This window comes from Sander vitreus, chromosome 24 (genome assembly GCF_031162955.1).
Source record: "Sander vitreus isolate 19-12246 chromosome 24, sanVit1, whole genome shotgun sequence".
Classification (NCBI taxonomy): domain Eukaryota; kingdom Metazoa; phylum Chordata; class Actinopteri; order Perciformes; family Percidae; genus Sander; species Sander vitreus.
The window spans coordinates 1,368,818-1,385,366 of NC_135878.1; the positions used below are offsets into that span (position 1 = coordinate 1,368,818).

The 16,549-nt window shown below is 39.3% G+C and overlaps 1 protein-coding gene across 5 annotated transcripts; it reads left to right on the top strand.

Moving 5' to 3' along the window:
* The first annotated feature begins 1,659 nt into the window (after nt 1-1,659).
* On the top strand, nt 1,660-10,906 carry LOC144512762 (poly(rC)-binding protein 3-like). 5 transcript variants are annotated; one of them, XM_078243677.1, is made up of 12 exons: nt 1,660-1,734; nt 1,888-1,911; nt 1,999-2,031; nt 2,122-2,238; nt 3,717-3,848; nt 3,982-4,110; nt 5,243-5,386; nt 7,307-7,348; nt 8,503-8,581; nt 9,114-9,166; nt 10,061-10,230; nt 10,852-10,906. In XM_078243677.1, the coding sequence occupies exons 1-12, from the start codon at nt 1,660-1,662 to the stop codon at nt 10,904-10,906; spliced, it is 1,053 nt and encodes a 350-aa protein (XP_078099803.1). The 5 variants fall into 5 exon arrangements, with proteins under 5 accessions (XP_078099803.1, XP_078099804.1, XP_078099805.1 ...); XM_078243678.1 differs by having other exon boundaries at nt 8,506-8,581; XM_078243679.1 differs by having other exon boundaries at nt 5,243-5,317.
* The last annotated feature ends 5,643 nt before the right edge of the window (nt 10,907-16,549 follow it).

Genomic DNA, 16,549 nt, shown 5'->3' on the forward strand with positions numbered 1-16,549 from the left:
GACGGGTTCCAGCTGAAATGGGCTTGATAAAAATAAATATGGCGCGCAACGTTGGATGGCTCATCTCATGACTGAAGAGACATATGCTGACCTACATTTCAATGGCTTTTACTGCAAACTGTTGTGGACTGCATCGGTCTTTGTGGACAGAGACACATCACTTGGTTGTAACCGAGATTGTTGGAGCATATACGTCCTACAAAAGAATTTTATCATCTTGCGATTTCTGGGCCCTTAACCCCTTTTCCTCACTCTTTCTATGCTATTGCTTACAAATGCTACAAGGACCTAGGTTTGCGGTGTTATAATTTGATTAACAACACTATAATATGCAACATGAGCACAACATTGAAAGAATAAAGTCCCTAATACTAGATTTGATGACCCTCTTTTAGACAGGGCATACAGGTCAATGAAACAAGACCAAACAAAGGATATATTTGGTAATATTCTGTATATTTCTTAAGAAAAGACCAAAACCAACAGTGAATGTATCCACTAACAAGTGATGTGTGTATCACAGCCTGATATATCATCTTCCTCTGTGCCACAGAGGTCTATTGTTGTACAAAAACTATTAAAACCCCATCAGTGAGCCACTGGGTGACACGTTCCTTCATTACCATGAACACACACACACTGAATAAATCCCACACACACACCGCACTGCTGATAGAAATACCCATCACACCACCAAATGGTTTTTAATCCACAGCTGAAAATAGTCCCAGATAAATTCCCTTTTCACTACGGTTTGCTAAAAACTAAAGATTTACATCTACCGTAGGAGCCAATAGCGACAGAGTAGAGAAGTCAGAAAGTACTGAGAGACTGACTAACACATTGTTTTTTTTCGTGGGATTTGTTGACAATAAAATATAGAATATAACCATAATTATCCTTTCCTTTATATAAGCTGATATTTAGAGGTACACAGTAAACCAGGAGCCTTCAAGGGCCCCAGTCCCCAATTGGTAATCTTCCGTTTGTAAAACAGGAAGCTCTTCAGTCACACTTTATTCAAGTTGTCCTCGTTATGGAGCGACAAGCTTAAAGTGGAGGTAAAAAAGTGTGAAAGAATTAGCATTGGAGTCAGGGTTTTCCCTGCTTTTAAAAGGTTAAGGTGCAGAACCCGAGCCGTTTAGGGCAGCACCTAAGCAGAATGAATGTAACTTAAAGACTTTTCCCAGATCTAATGATTGTAGTTGGACTCTTTTGGCTTTAGGTTTTGTCTTTAAGCTTTTTGAGTGTTATTTATTATCTGCTCTAGCTTTTCCAACGTTTTGACACAGATATGGTGATAATAACGGTCCAAAATGATGTCAAAAAAAGATGCAAAACACAGATCCAAAACAACCCCAAAGAAAACAAAAATTATCAAAAAGACAAAATCCCACAAAGACATAAAATATGCACACCCAAGTCTTCTTCAAAGCCAGGGTAAACACAGAGTATCCTGCAAATAAAGTACCACACTATATTTTCGTTGCTAACCATCTTAAATTGAAGATTAAAAGCAGGCTAATCTCAGCCGGCGTGTGTCTTTATCTTTCTTATCTGGCAGGTGACCGGTTGGCTGACTCCCACCATCACACTCGCGTTGACCCTTGAACTCCTCTCTCACGTGACCACGCCCCTTCCTTCACATCCAATCCCGACATGGAGCCCATTAAGGTCCAATCAGAAGGTGGACTGAATGTGACCCTCACCATCAGGCTGCTGATGCACGGCAAGGTACCAAAAACACAAAAACAAGGTTTCGCGGCTCCTGCTACTTTTGTTTTGCTTTTGCTTTTATTTCATTCTGTCAGAAGACAATAAATCATTACAATGCCCCCTGTGGCAAAAAAACAAACACCTAATATTGTTTGTCTGTGTTTCCTGCAGGAGGTTGGAAGCATCATAGGAAAGGTATATATCACAGACACAACAAGCAGACCATGTAAAGCATCCTAACGCCTGTGGGAAATACAGATTAATGTTTTTCTTTACTTCCAGAAAGGAGAAACGGTGAAGAAAATGCGAGAAGACGTAAGTAGAACTTTTCTGCAAATAATGTATTATTGTTAACACTCCTAATACGTGTTTTGGGTCTCATAATCATGTTTTTTTGCCCTACAGAGTGGTGCCCGTATCAACATCTCAGAGGGGAATTGCCCTGAACGCATAGTCACAATCACCGGGCCAACAGATGCTATTTTCAAGGCCTTTGCCATGATAGCCTACAAGTTCGAGGAGGTATAATATTCATCATTTATACACCATAGATTAGATCCTTTACTTAAGTAAAATTACTAACACCACAATGTGAAAATATACTTAAAAGTATTAAAAGTACTCTTTGCTGAGAGTCCAACTGTGACTTGTATTAAATTGTAGATTTACATCTACCGTAGGAGCCAATAGCGACAGAGTAGAGAAGTCAGAAAGTACTGAGAGACTGACTAACACATTGTGGTTTTTTTCGTGGGATTTGTTGACAATAAAATATAACCATAATTATCCTTTCCTTTATGTAAGCTGATATTGAACTTTAGAGGTACACAGTAAACCAGGAGCCTTATGGAGTAACCTGCTGATTTTTTCTCCATTAAATTGATTCGACTGATAACATTTCTGAATATATTGACACCTTCACAATGTTTTTTTCCAACTAATAGTCCCGACTTCAAAATGATTAAAAATGAATTAAAAAAGCAGAAACCATGAAATCTTTTGCTTTTTTACATTAAAGTAGAAGTGTATAAAGTAAGTATATAGAACGTATAAAGTGGCATGAACACAAATACTCAAGGACAGTACAGGTACTTTAAATTTGATCTTAAGTGCAGGACTTGAGTACTTCGTTACATCCCACCACCGGTATGCTTTAGTGTCTGTACCGACTCGTCTCTCTAAATGGAATACAAAGCAGGCTTGGCACCGTTATGTAGGACAGAAATGTGCTGATCTAACCTTGCAGCACCCTTTGAAAGTGGGCCAATACTGTGTTTTGATTTGGGTGCTGTATCAGGGCGTGTACAGTCGGTCCAAACCAAAGAGTCTCCGAAACACTACACATGAACCTGTGCAAGGGATGAGTGTGTATATGATTTCATTTCCAGATTTACTCTACTTAACCCCTCATTTATAATTTCAAAGCAGTATATAAACTGCTGACAATGATGTCCAATATTTTCAGATACATTTTATACAATTAAAACATTACATATTGTCCTTCATTATGTTTATACACCAGCATCCAGTTAGACGCTTCACAGGAATAAGTTAAAGTGGTTGACAACTACATCAATAAAGACTTTATATCTATCATAGTGTTCTAAACAATGTTTTCTTTATTTAAATACATCCATCCATCTGGTATTACAGATTATTATATGATTACTGAATAAAACTTTTTTTTACCAAGGTGACAGCCATTCATTGCAGCAGTAAAAATGCCAGATTCAATATTTAAAATTTATTTTAAAACTTAAAGCATTGAAAACTGACATGTATGCACTTAAAAGTATTTATGCACAGCTGACAGAGTAAATGACAAAATATAAAAAGAATCACAACCTTTACTTTGGTAAAAGTAGCAAAACTACGCTGTATAAACATAGAGTTTTCTACACTTTCTTCTGACACATGAAGGTTGATTTCTCCAAGGCCAAAACTACACAACCAACCGCTGATGCATTTGTCTGATAACACTTGGTCGTTCCTCCCCTCAGGATATAATCAACTCTATGAGCAACAGTCCAGCCACCAGTAAACCCCCTGTAACCCTGAGGCTCGTTGTCCCGGCCAGCCAGTGTGGCTCCCTCATTGGCAAGGGAGGCTCAAAAATCAAAGAAATGAGAGAGGTAAAGCCTTCCTCTATCCTCTACAACACTAATACATTCGTGTTGTAGCTTTTGCATTCGTGTTGAACCATCTCGGCCACCGTACATATGCTTTATTTATATTTCCTCATTTAATAAACATTCTCACCTTTAGTCCACAGGTGCTCAGGTCCAGGTTGCGGGTGACATGCTCCCCAACTCCACCGAGAGAGCAGTGACGATCTCAGGGGCCCCCGAAGCCATCATCCAGTGTGTCAAACAGATATGTGTGGTGATGCTTGAGGTACAGTATGGACTGGAAGGGAGGGGGAACATGAAGGAAACATTTATTTACACTGAACATATGTTTGTATGGAAGATACAGTAGTTTGTCTACAGTTATAATACTTTCACCCAAACAAACTTACACATACAAACATGGATTTAATAAAGAAGGCAGTCAATTGTCCATCATGCCATGAGCCATGTACAATCATAAGACATAATGCATATTGATAAAATGGGACACCCTGGTAAGCTTTTTGAAGCCTGTGTATAGGGGCCCAGACACTAGTAAATAATACACATTATAAATACTATGATACCGTTTATTTTTTTACAGACTAACATTACAGCTGAGTTTGACGTTTTGAAAATCTTAAGGATTACAGCTAAAAGTTTGAGGACTCAAGGGCTCTCTGATTATATAATACCAATTTCTGTTTTATCTTCTGTGAATATAATTTAATAACTGCTGCATTTGATTGTTTTTTATGTTTTAATGTCTTGGTTTGTAAATCTGGAAAGCTGCCCTTCATTATGTTGCTGCAAACACGATTCCCAGCTATCTACAGTAACAAAGCTGACACTAGGTACATGTCAAACAATTAGGATTCTATTTTGCAGGGTAAAATAAAGCCTAAACTCAACTGTTTGTTACCTCAGCTGACTCTCCTTAACATGCAAGTCATAATGCTTTGAATCAAAGGGCTACACACTTTGTAGTTGTCTCTCTTTTTCTTGCACCATTAATTTTAACTATCTGCACAGCCAGTTCTCCATTGGGCCTTCATGATGGCACCAGCCATGGATACTAGGGGATATGTGACATGACTGTAAGTCTCTCGAATGTGGACTTCAAAAAATGTAAAACACAGTATGTAGAGTCATCATTATCCAGTTGAAAGTGATGTTCCAGGTAAATCCAAGTTTAGTTGGGCACTGAACCACGATTTGGACGTTCTATGTCAGCATGAACACACAGCGAAGAGCACTTTTGTGTGGGTGTCACAGGTCGTCTTCCCTAAGGCACTGTCCCTCTTGGTTTCACTTTGTGCAACTTCTTTTCTTTCTCTCTTTCTGTTCTAACACTCTGTCCACATCTCACCCTTTCTTCTTCTTCTTCTTCCCCCCACTCTCTCCTTTGCTCTCCTCAGTCCCCACCGAAAGGTGCCACCATCCCCTACCGCCCCAAGCCTGCCTCCACCCCTGTCATTTTTTCAGGTGGCCAGGTAAGAGCAGACCCACTGGGGGCGTCCACAGCCAACCTCAGCCTCTTACTGCAGCACCAGCCACTGCCTGTTAGTGTTGCACCAGGTTTTTTCACTTTTCCTCCCGTCCTCACTGCCCCCCCCCCCCTTACTAGCATGAAACCATCACTGCTGTTTACTGTGCCCTCACTGTCACCCATCACCTGCGGCCACTCCAACCAGAACTGGGATAAACGGCATTAGTCATTAACAGAGAATGGGGAATTTGGCCAACTTACCTAATAATTGATGAGAACAAGGGTGGTGTCCTTGTGTTCCGCTTTGCTGGGACTCGATATTCCTAAATGGACAAAAACACAACCACTTACTTTTAGGAACTCAAGTCAAAATAAAGAAAAGCTCTAAAACCAGTCTAAACAGACAGCTGAAATAAAGTTACTTGTGAATGGCTTTCTATTTATTTATTCATTCATAACATTGGAATTCATGATATTGGTCTGCCATCATGCTAGCTCACTTACCAAGACAGAAATAACCATGATTTTGGAAGAATACCTGAACCAATACATCTGTTCAACTTAATCCTGGGTCCAAAAACAGACATGACATCCTGATCATGTTGAGGTAAATTGACTTACACAGCAAGAATATGAAAACTGAGCCAGGCAGTAGAGCAACAGGTGAACACATGGCAGCAGAGAATAAAGGGAAGCAGGTGTGCAAACATAAGGCTCAAAAACTCAGGAGGGGCAACTAGTGGACTGGATGTGAATGACAGGGGATCCACTGAGGCTAATGTGCAGAGGAGATGGAGACAGTTATACATTTAACCCCACCATTAAAGAACAGCGACTCACATCCACTCCAAGCCTTGTCCTCATCCTAATATTTGGCTACATTGCAGCTGTCAAAATATTGTTTTTTATTATCAATTAATATGCTCATTATTTTATTAATTAATTAATTGGTCTACGGATAGTCAGTATAAAGAAATGCCAATCACAATTTTGTAAATGCTCGTTTGACCAACAGAACAAAAAGTTTAAGATTTTACTGTCATGTAAAACTAAGAAATTCAGCTATATTCACAGTTGAAAACCAATGAATCGACATTTTACGATTTACGTTTCCCCTAAGTAGCTTTAAAGTTTGAAAAATCACTTTTAAAACATGCTAAAACCCCCAAAATATTCTGCTTACTGTCACATAACAAATCAGCTGGAAAAAGAATCTTGGCATTGTGGTTTATATATGACTTTATAATCAACAAATTCATTATAAAATTGGGTGATATTTGCTTCAGCTCTATATTTGACAACCACTAGCATGCTTCTTGTTACCATATACAGTAGCGCTAGGATTATCCATTTACCAAGAATATATGAGTAATCACAGTAAACTAAACTAGTATTCGCATCAATAAACAGGAAAGCTGTGGGTTAGCCAAAACAGTTTTACTTTTATTCATTTATATTGAAATTCTACATGAGACATTGAGGGAGCAAAAAAATACCTAAATCTGGAGAGATTCAGAGAGATCAGAGATACGACATGTTTTTGTTCCCAGTTACAATCTAGCTCTGGTTTCCGTCTTGGCTGATAAAGTGAAATTAAACTCAGTTCTGACCGCTGTGGCCCCCATAACCCACACATCCAATAGGTGAAGTCTTATTACTCCTCTCAGGGCCGCTCCTCTGGTTTCCCCCACACCCTCCCCGCTGTCTGAGTTGTCCCTTATTACTTTAGTTCAACTGGATCTGATTGATGAATAGCAGGAGGACATGACGGCGTCCGTAGTGCATGATATTCCCGTTATGTCATGTCTGTAGAGTGCTTGTGTTGTAGAAATGAATCAAGTTTTAATACATTTTTTTGTACAGTGAATAGTTTTACCTCATCAAAAATGTATTTATACAGTATATGTTCTGTTTTATGTAATTACATGAGTATTTTTGTTGGCTTGTTCCGATGATGTAACGAGATAACGACACGTTCTTCTCATGTTTGCAGGCCTATACCATTCAAGGACAGTACGCCATCCCACATCCAGACGTGAGTGCTAACCCAGTCAACACTGCACTCTCCATCATTCTGTCTCTCTGAGTCGCAGGCTCTTTACTCTTTCCACCCATATTAATATTAATTGATAATATTAATACAGCTTTTTTTCTGATATGCAATTCCTGTATCTTCTAACTTTTTTGACTCTTGCCTCCCTGCCCTTTGTTTGGCATTAAACCTCATGGGGCTTGGCCTGGTGGCTTCAATTTATTTTAATATGATATAACCATCAATTGGAACCTGCTTGAAAAAGATACTCTATCAGAACATTTTATTTCTATGGTTACAGCCTTATAGTAATGCAGCTGGAACTATTAAAAAAAAAAAACTGTTGGAGTTTTAAAATGCATTCTGACATTCAAGACTTTAAATGTCAGTTGACAAAAAGCATTTCATTCAAAATCAGACGCAGAAGACGAACGGGAATAAAAAAAATGACTAAAAATCTGCTTTGGTGGCTGATTTAAGATGAGTTGACCTTTATAGGGGGGAGTTTAAAAAAAAAGTTCTCTCCTTCACAATGTCACAATGTTAAACCGCTACACAATCACATCTTCACTGTGATGTATTAGCTTATAAAAGGAAGTTTTGTGTCTTCAAACTGCACAAAGTGAATAAAAGCTGACCGCAATAAAGCAATGATCGCACCCATATATCCCAAACCAACCAATTTGGTCACATTACCAATTGACCAATCGCAGCTTAGCAACCATAATTGGGCTAAAAATGATATAAAAACCAATGATTTTATAAAATAATGGTATTACAACATTACTCCAAATTAAAAGCCATATAATTTTTTTTTTTTTAAATACAGAAAGAGCTTTCCATTCTAATATCCAAAAGGCAAGGAGTTCCACAGTTTAGGGGCGTAAAAACAGAATGCACTTTCACCGGTACATTCTATCCACCAACATCCATCGCTTCAGTCTCAGGCCAAGTCCTCTATGAGCTTCTTCTCTTCTTTCTTTCTCATGGTCTTTGTCCATCACCTGTCTGTGCTGTTACTTCTCCTCAGATCCTCTCTCTACTTTTGTAAAATTTCCGACAGACCTGTGTGCGTGTCTGTGTGTGCGTGCGTGTGCGCAAGGTTGGTTTTTAACGATGACCTCATAGCTCTGCTGTCCTCCTCCTCCCCCCCTCAGCAGTTGAGCAAGCTCCACCAGTTGGCTATGCAGCAAACCCCCTTTACCCCCCTCGGACAGACCACCCCTGCCTTCCCCGGTACGTACCCACCTACACGACAACCCTCTTTACCAAAGCTCCTTCTTTCGTTTTTACCTGTAGAGACAAACACATTCTCTACCTCCTTTTTTCTCTCTCTCTCTCTTCTTTTCCTGTCTCTGTCCTTACTCTTTTTCTTCTTCTTGTCGTACTCCTCCTAATGGTCTCTGTGGTGCACTGCCATTGACATGGCCTGCTGGTGGTCTGCTCTTGTTGATGTTGAGGTTTCTTTTGTTCTTTGGTGTTCCCTTAGTAGCCTATCCTTTTTTTAAATGATGCAATTGCCTCAGATCGTAGAGCAGAATTCAACTTGTCAGGTGATAGGAGTTGTATAGACAAGTTGTTTAGAGTGTAGGCTCTGCTGAGCCACACTTCCCAATGAATCAGAAATGCTACTGGTCAATAGCCAGGAAATGAAAACACTCCAGGACTTCAGTTCATCAATGCTGTTCACGCCCTCAATGTGCCAAACTCTATTTTATGTCCTCTTCCTTCCCTCCTCTTCCTGTCTGCGCCCTGTGTCCAGCAGCAGGTCTGGATGCCAGTAACCAGGCCAGTACTCATGAACTCACCATTCCCAATGATGTGAGTACATTTGTCATGTCTAAAATGTCTGCTTGTGAGTGCTTTTTGCTGTCAGGTTTCATTTTCCCTGGCAAGCATTCAATCTAAACAAAACTGCAAACACCTTTATCCAAAATGAAAGCTTTGTCGTTCAAAAACTGACATGGCGTCCTTTTTTTAAAGGATAACAGGCTTCATTTTGCCTCCAGCAAACCACAAGTATTCAAAGAGAACATTGTCGACACTATTGCAGATAAACTGGCACACACATTCAGCACTTTGTGCCAATTTCTCTCTGCCACTGGCAATATAATGTGACTGAAAGTAAAACACTTATTTCAAAACATGACAGCAAACTTGTCAGAAAATCCATAAAGGTCAATGGGACATTGCAATCACATTATCTACAAACGCCTTCTTGAATATTTAAGTATATTCACAGAGAGATTAGAATGATGAATTCTTAAATGATTGGTTAAATTATAAATAAATTCCCCAAATAGCTGCATAGAACAGAAACAAAGCACAACACTGGTCGGGAACTAACTTCTATCGAAGCACAAACTCACAAATGTTGGACCACAATGTCAAAAACTCTGGTTGATTATCTTTAAACGTGGCTTCCTGTTGAAGCTTCCACAATACAATCTGACAGCAGATCAGCTGCAACGATTGAGATCTTCTTCTCCACAGCAGGGATAAAGTACAGCCAAAGGCAGTTGGCTTTGTAAAGTGAATGTCCTTAATGGGAAAGACTTGTTGGACCAAAGTCAGGAGTATTAAAGTTGAATGGCTGACAATGACTGGCCTGTACTCACATGCATCATAGCGAGTCCAGTCGAATATAGCATCAGATCAAAATGTGTCTTCCATATATTCTGGCCATCCTAAGTCCCATTCCCATTTTCTTCCCAGCTAATAGGCTGCATAATCGGACGCCAGGGAACCAAAATCAACGAGATCCGTCAGATGTCTGGGGCGCAGATCAAAATTGCTAACGCTATGGAAGGGTCATCGGAGCGCCAGATCACCATCACAGGGACCCCCGCCAACATCAGCCTGGCCCAGTACCTCATCAATGCAAGGTCAGAGCTTAATGACTGTTGAAGTAAAACTGTCAAATGGAAACAAGGGAAACCTTGTAAAGATGTAGTCTATATCCACGACATTCCATTTCCGGGATTGCTCCGTTGTCGCCAGAAATTCCGCCGGATGTCACTCTTTTGGGCCGGATGTCCGTCACCTTCCGTTGAGGACTATGGTTAACTGTTCCTCAGATCTCTGCAGGGTAAATCCAGACAGCTAGCTAGACTATCTGTCCAATCTGAGTTTTCTGTTGCACGACTAAAACAACCTTTGAACGTACACATGTTCCACCAAAATTCCTGAGGCTATTTTGCTGCGGCACCGTTGCTTCGTCCGGCGCTTAGTGCTGCCCAAGACGACTGAAATGCATCAGATGCATGCAGAAAGAAATGCATCCCGGAATGCTGTGTGGACTAGCCAGACCCTCCTAAGCAGCGCTGTGGAGGAAGGTCTGGCAATCCGAGACAAGTACAGATGTGGATATATGCACCTGCATGATAATACAGAAAACTGAAAAACGATACAAAAATCACTTTACGCTTGCCCCAATTTGTGGTGAAATGCAGGCAGCTTGTAGGAAAAAGAGAAATGATTGCTTACTTTCCAATGATCCCCTTCAGGTTCAGAGACGTGGCGGCCATGTGGAACGACCCATCTTCCATGACCACATCCTGAGATCCCTGACTGGCTCCTCCGTTTGGCCCTTTCCAATGACTGACTACCGCAGACAACCCTGATGAAGCCCTTCGGACTCTGGCTCTGGCTCTCCGAAAACCCTGACCGCCTTCCTGCCCTGGTTCAAAGTTGTTTATACGTCAGGGATGGTTGGGCGCTCATTTTTATTTCAGAGAGCCAAATTAAGTTAACAAAAAAAAAAAAAAAAAGGAATTACAAAAAAGAAATTCTGTTGATTAGGTTTTTTTTAGAGAACTGTTGAAGCATGTTGAATGTTTATTAGGAACAACTTGTGTTAATATTTCTTCTTTTTCTCTCTATTGCTTTCTCTTTCAGTGCTGCGTCATAGAACATCATATAAAAAGTATAAAAAAGTACTTGTAAAAGGTCGAGAATTTTTGTAGAACATAGTTATTTGCATATTACAGCTGCGCAGTGATGCTATCGGCAGAGTGTGTGGTGGGATGTAGCCAAATTATCAAATTTTGATAATATATTTTGAAAAGAAAAAAAATTGGACCGTTCTGCTTTTGTCCTAATTTGCATCTTTGTCCACTTACAAATCCAATCTCTACCCATGACTCTCTGCTGCATCACATGACCCTTTTAAGCCAATGGTATCACTCCTAGAGCCTCCCTTCTCGTGTTAACTTCCTATATTTACATTATTGCTTATATTGCATGTGTTCAATGTCGTATCGTTGTGCATTTGAGTAAAACCTGTTCAGTGTGTTCAACATTATTATATCTTCGTGCTCCCGTTCTTTTCCGCAAACTTTTTCAGCATTTTGCCATTCATGTCTAGTCCTACTCCCTGCCCAAAATGAAAAACTTTCCGACATAGCCTCCTATCAACACCGATTATTAGTATATAGATGCATGAATGGGAATTAGTGAATAACAGTGGCTAAAACGCTAACTGAAAATTTAAATGATTGTTTACTAATTTATTATTATACTGTATTTGTTTTATACAAGGAGTATTGTGATTTAGCACAATAGTCGACTATGCGGCGCTCATGCAATAGACTATTCAACACTTTACTCTGGACTGTCTCTGAAATGGGAGGAATTAGTTGGACTTAAAAGCCAAGTGTTGCGTCCAAACCTTTCGGCTTCCTTCCCTCGTCTCGTGGTTTTGGGTGCTTGTGAACGCTGTAAGAGTGAGCGAAAAAACGAGGGAAAGAAGCAGAGTCTTCACGGCAAAGAGGCCTAAACGTTTGGACAAAGCCAAATGGTATTTTTTGGGCCAAGGAATGTTCAGGGGTTCATTGGGGGCGGGGGGAACCCATGGGGCCTGGGCGGACATGACCACTCAGTCTCTTTTTCAAGATTGTTCATCTTGTCTTTTTGTTGTCATACTGTTGATTTGACACTTTGGGTTTGAATGTCTTTTTATTGTCACAACTATGTCAGCAACTTAATTGTTTTCATTTGGGAAAAAAAAAGACAGGTTGGATGACAATTCCTGTGTCACTGGTTTTCAGTAGAACCAGCATATATGTATTTATGGTGTGGTGATGCACATATGACTCTTTGTTGACCATGAAACTTAAGCTAAGTTAGTTTTGTTGTATTGTATTTAATTTGAGAGGGAGGTGTGGATGAGATTTGGTATGATTCAGTATTTCAACCATCCCTCGCGTGTTCTACTAAGAGGATGCTAAATACTATTGACAGCTTGAGTCTTCTCATTTCTGATCAGCTGAGCTCAATTAAGTTTGGACATAATACAAACAGCTGTTGAATGTTATTGTCAAATCACATTATCTACTGTCCAACACTCTGCAACATTCTGCATTTTCTGCAGCGTCTCAATTTCTTCATACATACCATTCTTTTGTTTTATTTCCAGTAGCCTATGCTGTGTGTATGAGTGTATTCTTAAAAGGAAAAAGTTTGACATTTTGGTAAATATGCCTAATCACTTTCTTGTCAAGAAGATCAGTAAGTGATACCACTTTCATATTTGTATGCTAAATATGACGTGACCACCAGCAGCTGGTTAGCTTATATCTTAGCATAAAGACTGGAAACAGCAGGAAACCTTTACCAGCACCTGAAGCTTACTCATTAACATGTTAGTTTGTTTAATGACAAGAGGCAGGCTAGCAGTTTCCTTGTTTTCAGTCTTTATGCTAAGCTAAGTTAAGCTAACAGTCCCATGGCTGTAGCTTTATATTTAGCGGGGAGCTAACTCTTTGTAAGAAAGCAAATTAAACGGAGTACTTAAAATTTGAGGAAAAAAGTATTTTTGGGGGGGGGGGGGGTCAAAAACCCTAACCTAATAAACCAGGACTATATTTTTTGGTCCGGACCCATTGCCAAGAAACCAGTCAATTGTTAATCAGTGAGCTTTAGAAGTTTTAATAGGCATATTTTGTTACTTTTGAACAGAGCCAGGATTTCCAGTCTTTTGTGCTAAGCTGAGTTAGCTGGCCGCTAGCAGTAGCTTCACATTTAGCAGTCTAGAGATGAGTGGTAAGAGCGGTATCAATCTACTAGTTTTACTATCGGCAGTCTTATTTGCCAATATGTCAAATTTGTCCTGTAACTTTGGCTCTTAAGCTCTTTGATGACATTATTTTGATTATGTAAATGGACAAATGCTGTATCACTATACTGAACCATGCATAGTCAATGATTACTCTGCAATAATTCTTACATTTTGATGTGAACTCAAGTAGTAGTGCTAGCATTGAAATTACAAATTTGTGTTTATATTTTATTTGGAGTTGTCATAGCTTGTACTTCAATGGGAATGTTTGTCAAATGATTAAAATGAAATGATGTTTTCGGGCAAACTTGTTTTTTAGAACAGTTGGCTAATACCTAAGAGGGCATTCTTTCCCAACAGTACTGTACCAGTAAAGAACATCCTCAAGGGTATTATGGCTTTTATACAACTGTTATCTGTGCATGTGTACACATGTGTGAGCATTTTAAACGTAGAAAAAAAGGATTGCTAATGCTTATTAGCACAGTTGGTACGTGCATTTGACAAAGATCTTATTTAATATGAATTTGATCGCTATGGCAGTGTGATTTCAATAACAATATTCATGTGTTACTCAGTGTTTGAAAACTGTATTTACATTTGTGTATATGCCTGAGTATACTGCGACTTTGAAACAAACTGCAACTAATGCAATAATAGGGTGCAATGTGCAATTATTTATTCAGTTATTATAAACATAGAAACAGGAGAGCTGTGTAGCTTGTTTAAAAACGATTTTTTCACTTTCCATGTGGCAGCAACAGCAGGAAAAAAAGAATGACTAGACATGTTTTTTTTGTTTTTCAGCTTTTGGTTGTGTGTATTGCAGTTTGGGGAAATAGTTATAGAACTTGGTAACTATTTTCAATTGATTTCTTTGCTATGTGCAGATCTATATTAGTTGTGAGTAAATACATAGGTTTTCATTTCAAAGTGTTGGTAAGTTTAAAAACAAATAAAGTTTCATTTTTTCCTTTCTGTGACTTGTTTTTCTCTGCTTTCTTTTTGCTGCTTCTTTAGATCATATCTTTGGGATCTCTGTGCACACATTAAGGCCTGATGAGCCATCAGCTGACAGGGGCCTCTGTAGAGCCAAAAACACCCCTGGGGAAATTGGAGATTAAAATAGGAATCTTATCTACGCTTCTTTTTTTTTTTAAAGTGCGATTTTGCTGGAACAAACATTTTTATCAGATTTAAAAACAGTCAATTAAATATTACCAGTGATACAATTAAGAGCTGCTTATTGCATTTGTTGTCAAAGGAGGGTTCGTGGACCTTATGAGGTCTTGTTTCATAAAGGTCTGCAGCAAAATGAGGAATAACTATAATTTCTTACAATTACAACCATTATCTTCAATTTCATTTTAATTTGTACAATTAGAGAATGATTAAGTATATTAATTATTATTCCAATCATAGGTTGCTCTCCCACCAGTTTTTATTTTATTAGCTGCAGTACAGACAGTTGGATGATTTATTCATAAACCAATGGCACTCATAACACTCATGAAAGGTCCCCTGGGATGATATCTTATCAAACAGCACTGCTTGACAATCCTGGATTAAATCTTTGTTTTGAAATTTTATAATGGAGGTATGTGAAACTTATTTTATGCTCGGTTGATCAACTCTAACGAGTCGTTCTTAAATAGATGACAAATAACCATGACGCTCAACATGTATTCTATATTTGAGAATTAAAAAGAAATACCATCATGAATAGATGATGTGGGGAGGCAGCAGACACTCCTGATGGTTGAAGTTTGAAACTGAAGAAGTGGAAACTGTACGGAGGGACAAATGACCTGAGCTCATTTCCCAAACCTTCATCCGATCAGTGTAATTCCCTCTATTTCTATAGTCGCTCCTAAATTATTTAACACATTTGTTCCTTTTCATTCTTTTCCTCAATAAACCAATCATACTTTTGACACTTCAAACCAGCTTGTATCTTCCCTGTCATATTTCCAAAGCCACACACACACACACACGCATGCATGGAGGTCATGTGTCAGTGTAAATTAGACAGCAACAGACAGAAGGTAAGATCCAAAGATTTCTCCCTTCTGCAGTCAAAGACTAATTTCAACATCTTGATATGAGGCTGGCTCAGCTTTGAACCTGCAAATTGCTTTGCTAGAGTGGAGGTCAAACATCCAGACAGCTCCCACGCAGCTCTCCCAAAGCCTGTAATAACCATCTTCTGCACTCTAATATCAAATTATGCACCTACTGTATGTAGGCTTTGCTTTGCTTGGATTAGGCAGAATAACAGCTACAACTTTCACTTTCTTTAGCTCTGCTAAGACTGTGGGCCGAGTGGTTTTGTGAGCATTATACAGGTGAAAAGACAGCACTGGATTTTCCGATGGTTAAGTTGTTCTGTGTCTGGATGTGTCTGGATTTCTTCTAAGGCAGAGAAGATCTTTGAGGGCAGAAAGCTTGCCTTATTATATGGTGTGTGGCTGAGCAGTGTAACCATGTGTGATGGCCAGAATACCACTGACGGCTTAAGACAGAGCACAAGACAACGCTAGGAAATATATGTTTAAAGCTTCTGAGATGGACACCCATAGTCTCAGGTGGGATAATAGCTTCTGTACTTCAAGGGTGGATCAAGAATTTTGGTGAGACCAAAAAAGCTGTCTCAGAAGTTGATAGGTAGGCCATAATCATTGGCCGAGATCCAGTGCAGAACTTTACAGTGTATATCAGAGTCTAGCAGACCGCCGCTGACCGTGAGCCAGAGGATTCAAGTCCTGCCATACAGGTCATGACAATGTTTTCACATTGTACTATTAAATAACAAAATGGTAGAGAGCGCTTTGCTAAGCAAGGGTATTTGTTTATAGCAAAAACAAAATACCGGTCAGCACTTCCGCATGGGATTTAACAGTGAAACAAAAGGAGATGGTGAAGTAGCTTCCGAACCAGCTATATAGAAGGTGCTGCTGATTAAAAAAAGAGGTCCGTAAAACTCAAATGTCAAGTAGTACTCTAGGTATTATGATTTTTTAAACCAGGAAGGTTTTATATTTGCTCATTTTTAGAAAATGGATTGCATGTGCAGTGGGCTCTACGAAGTACAAACAAACCAAGAAGAGAGTTGCATACATTTAACAGCCAGAATCTGAAGGCAAACT

What these genes read in the sequence shown, in the direction of transcription:
- LOC144512762 (XM_078243677.1), top strand. Translation starts at nt 1,660, where the DNA reads ATGGAGCCCATTAAGGTCCAATCAGAAGGTGGACTGAATGTGACCCTC. An exon ending in TAGCCTACAAGTTCGAGGAG is followed by an intron (nt 2,239 to 3,716) that starts GTATAATATTCA and finishes TCCTCCCCTCAG; the next exon opens with GATATAATCAACTCTATGAG. An exon ending in TATGTGTGGTGATGCTTGAG is followed by an intron (nt 4,111 to 5,242) that starts GTACAGTATGGA and finishes TGCTCTCCTCAG; the next exon opens with TCCCCACCGAAAGGTGCCAC.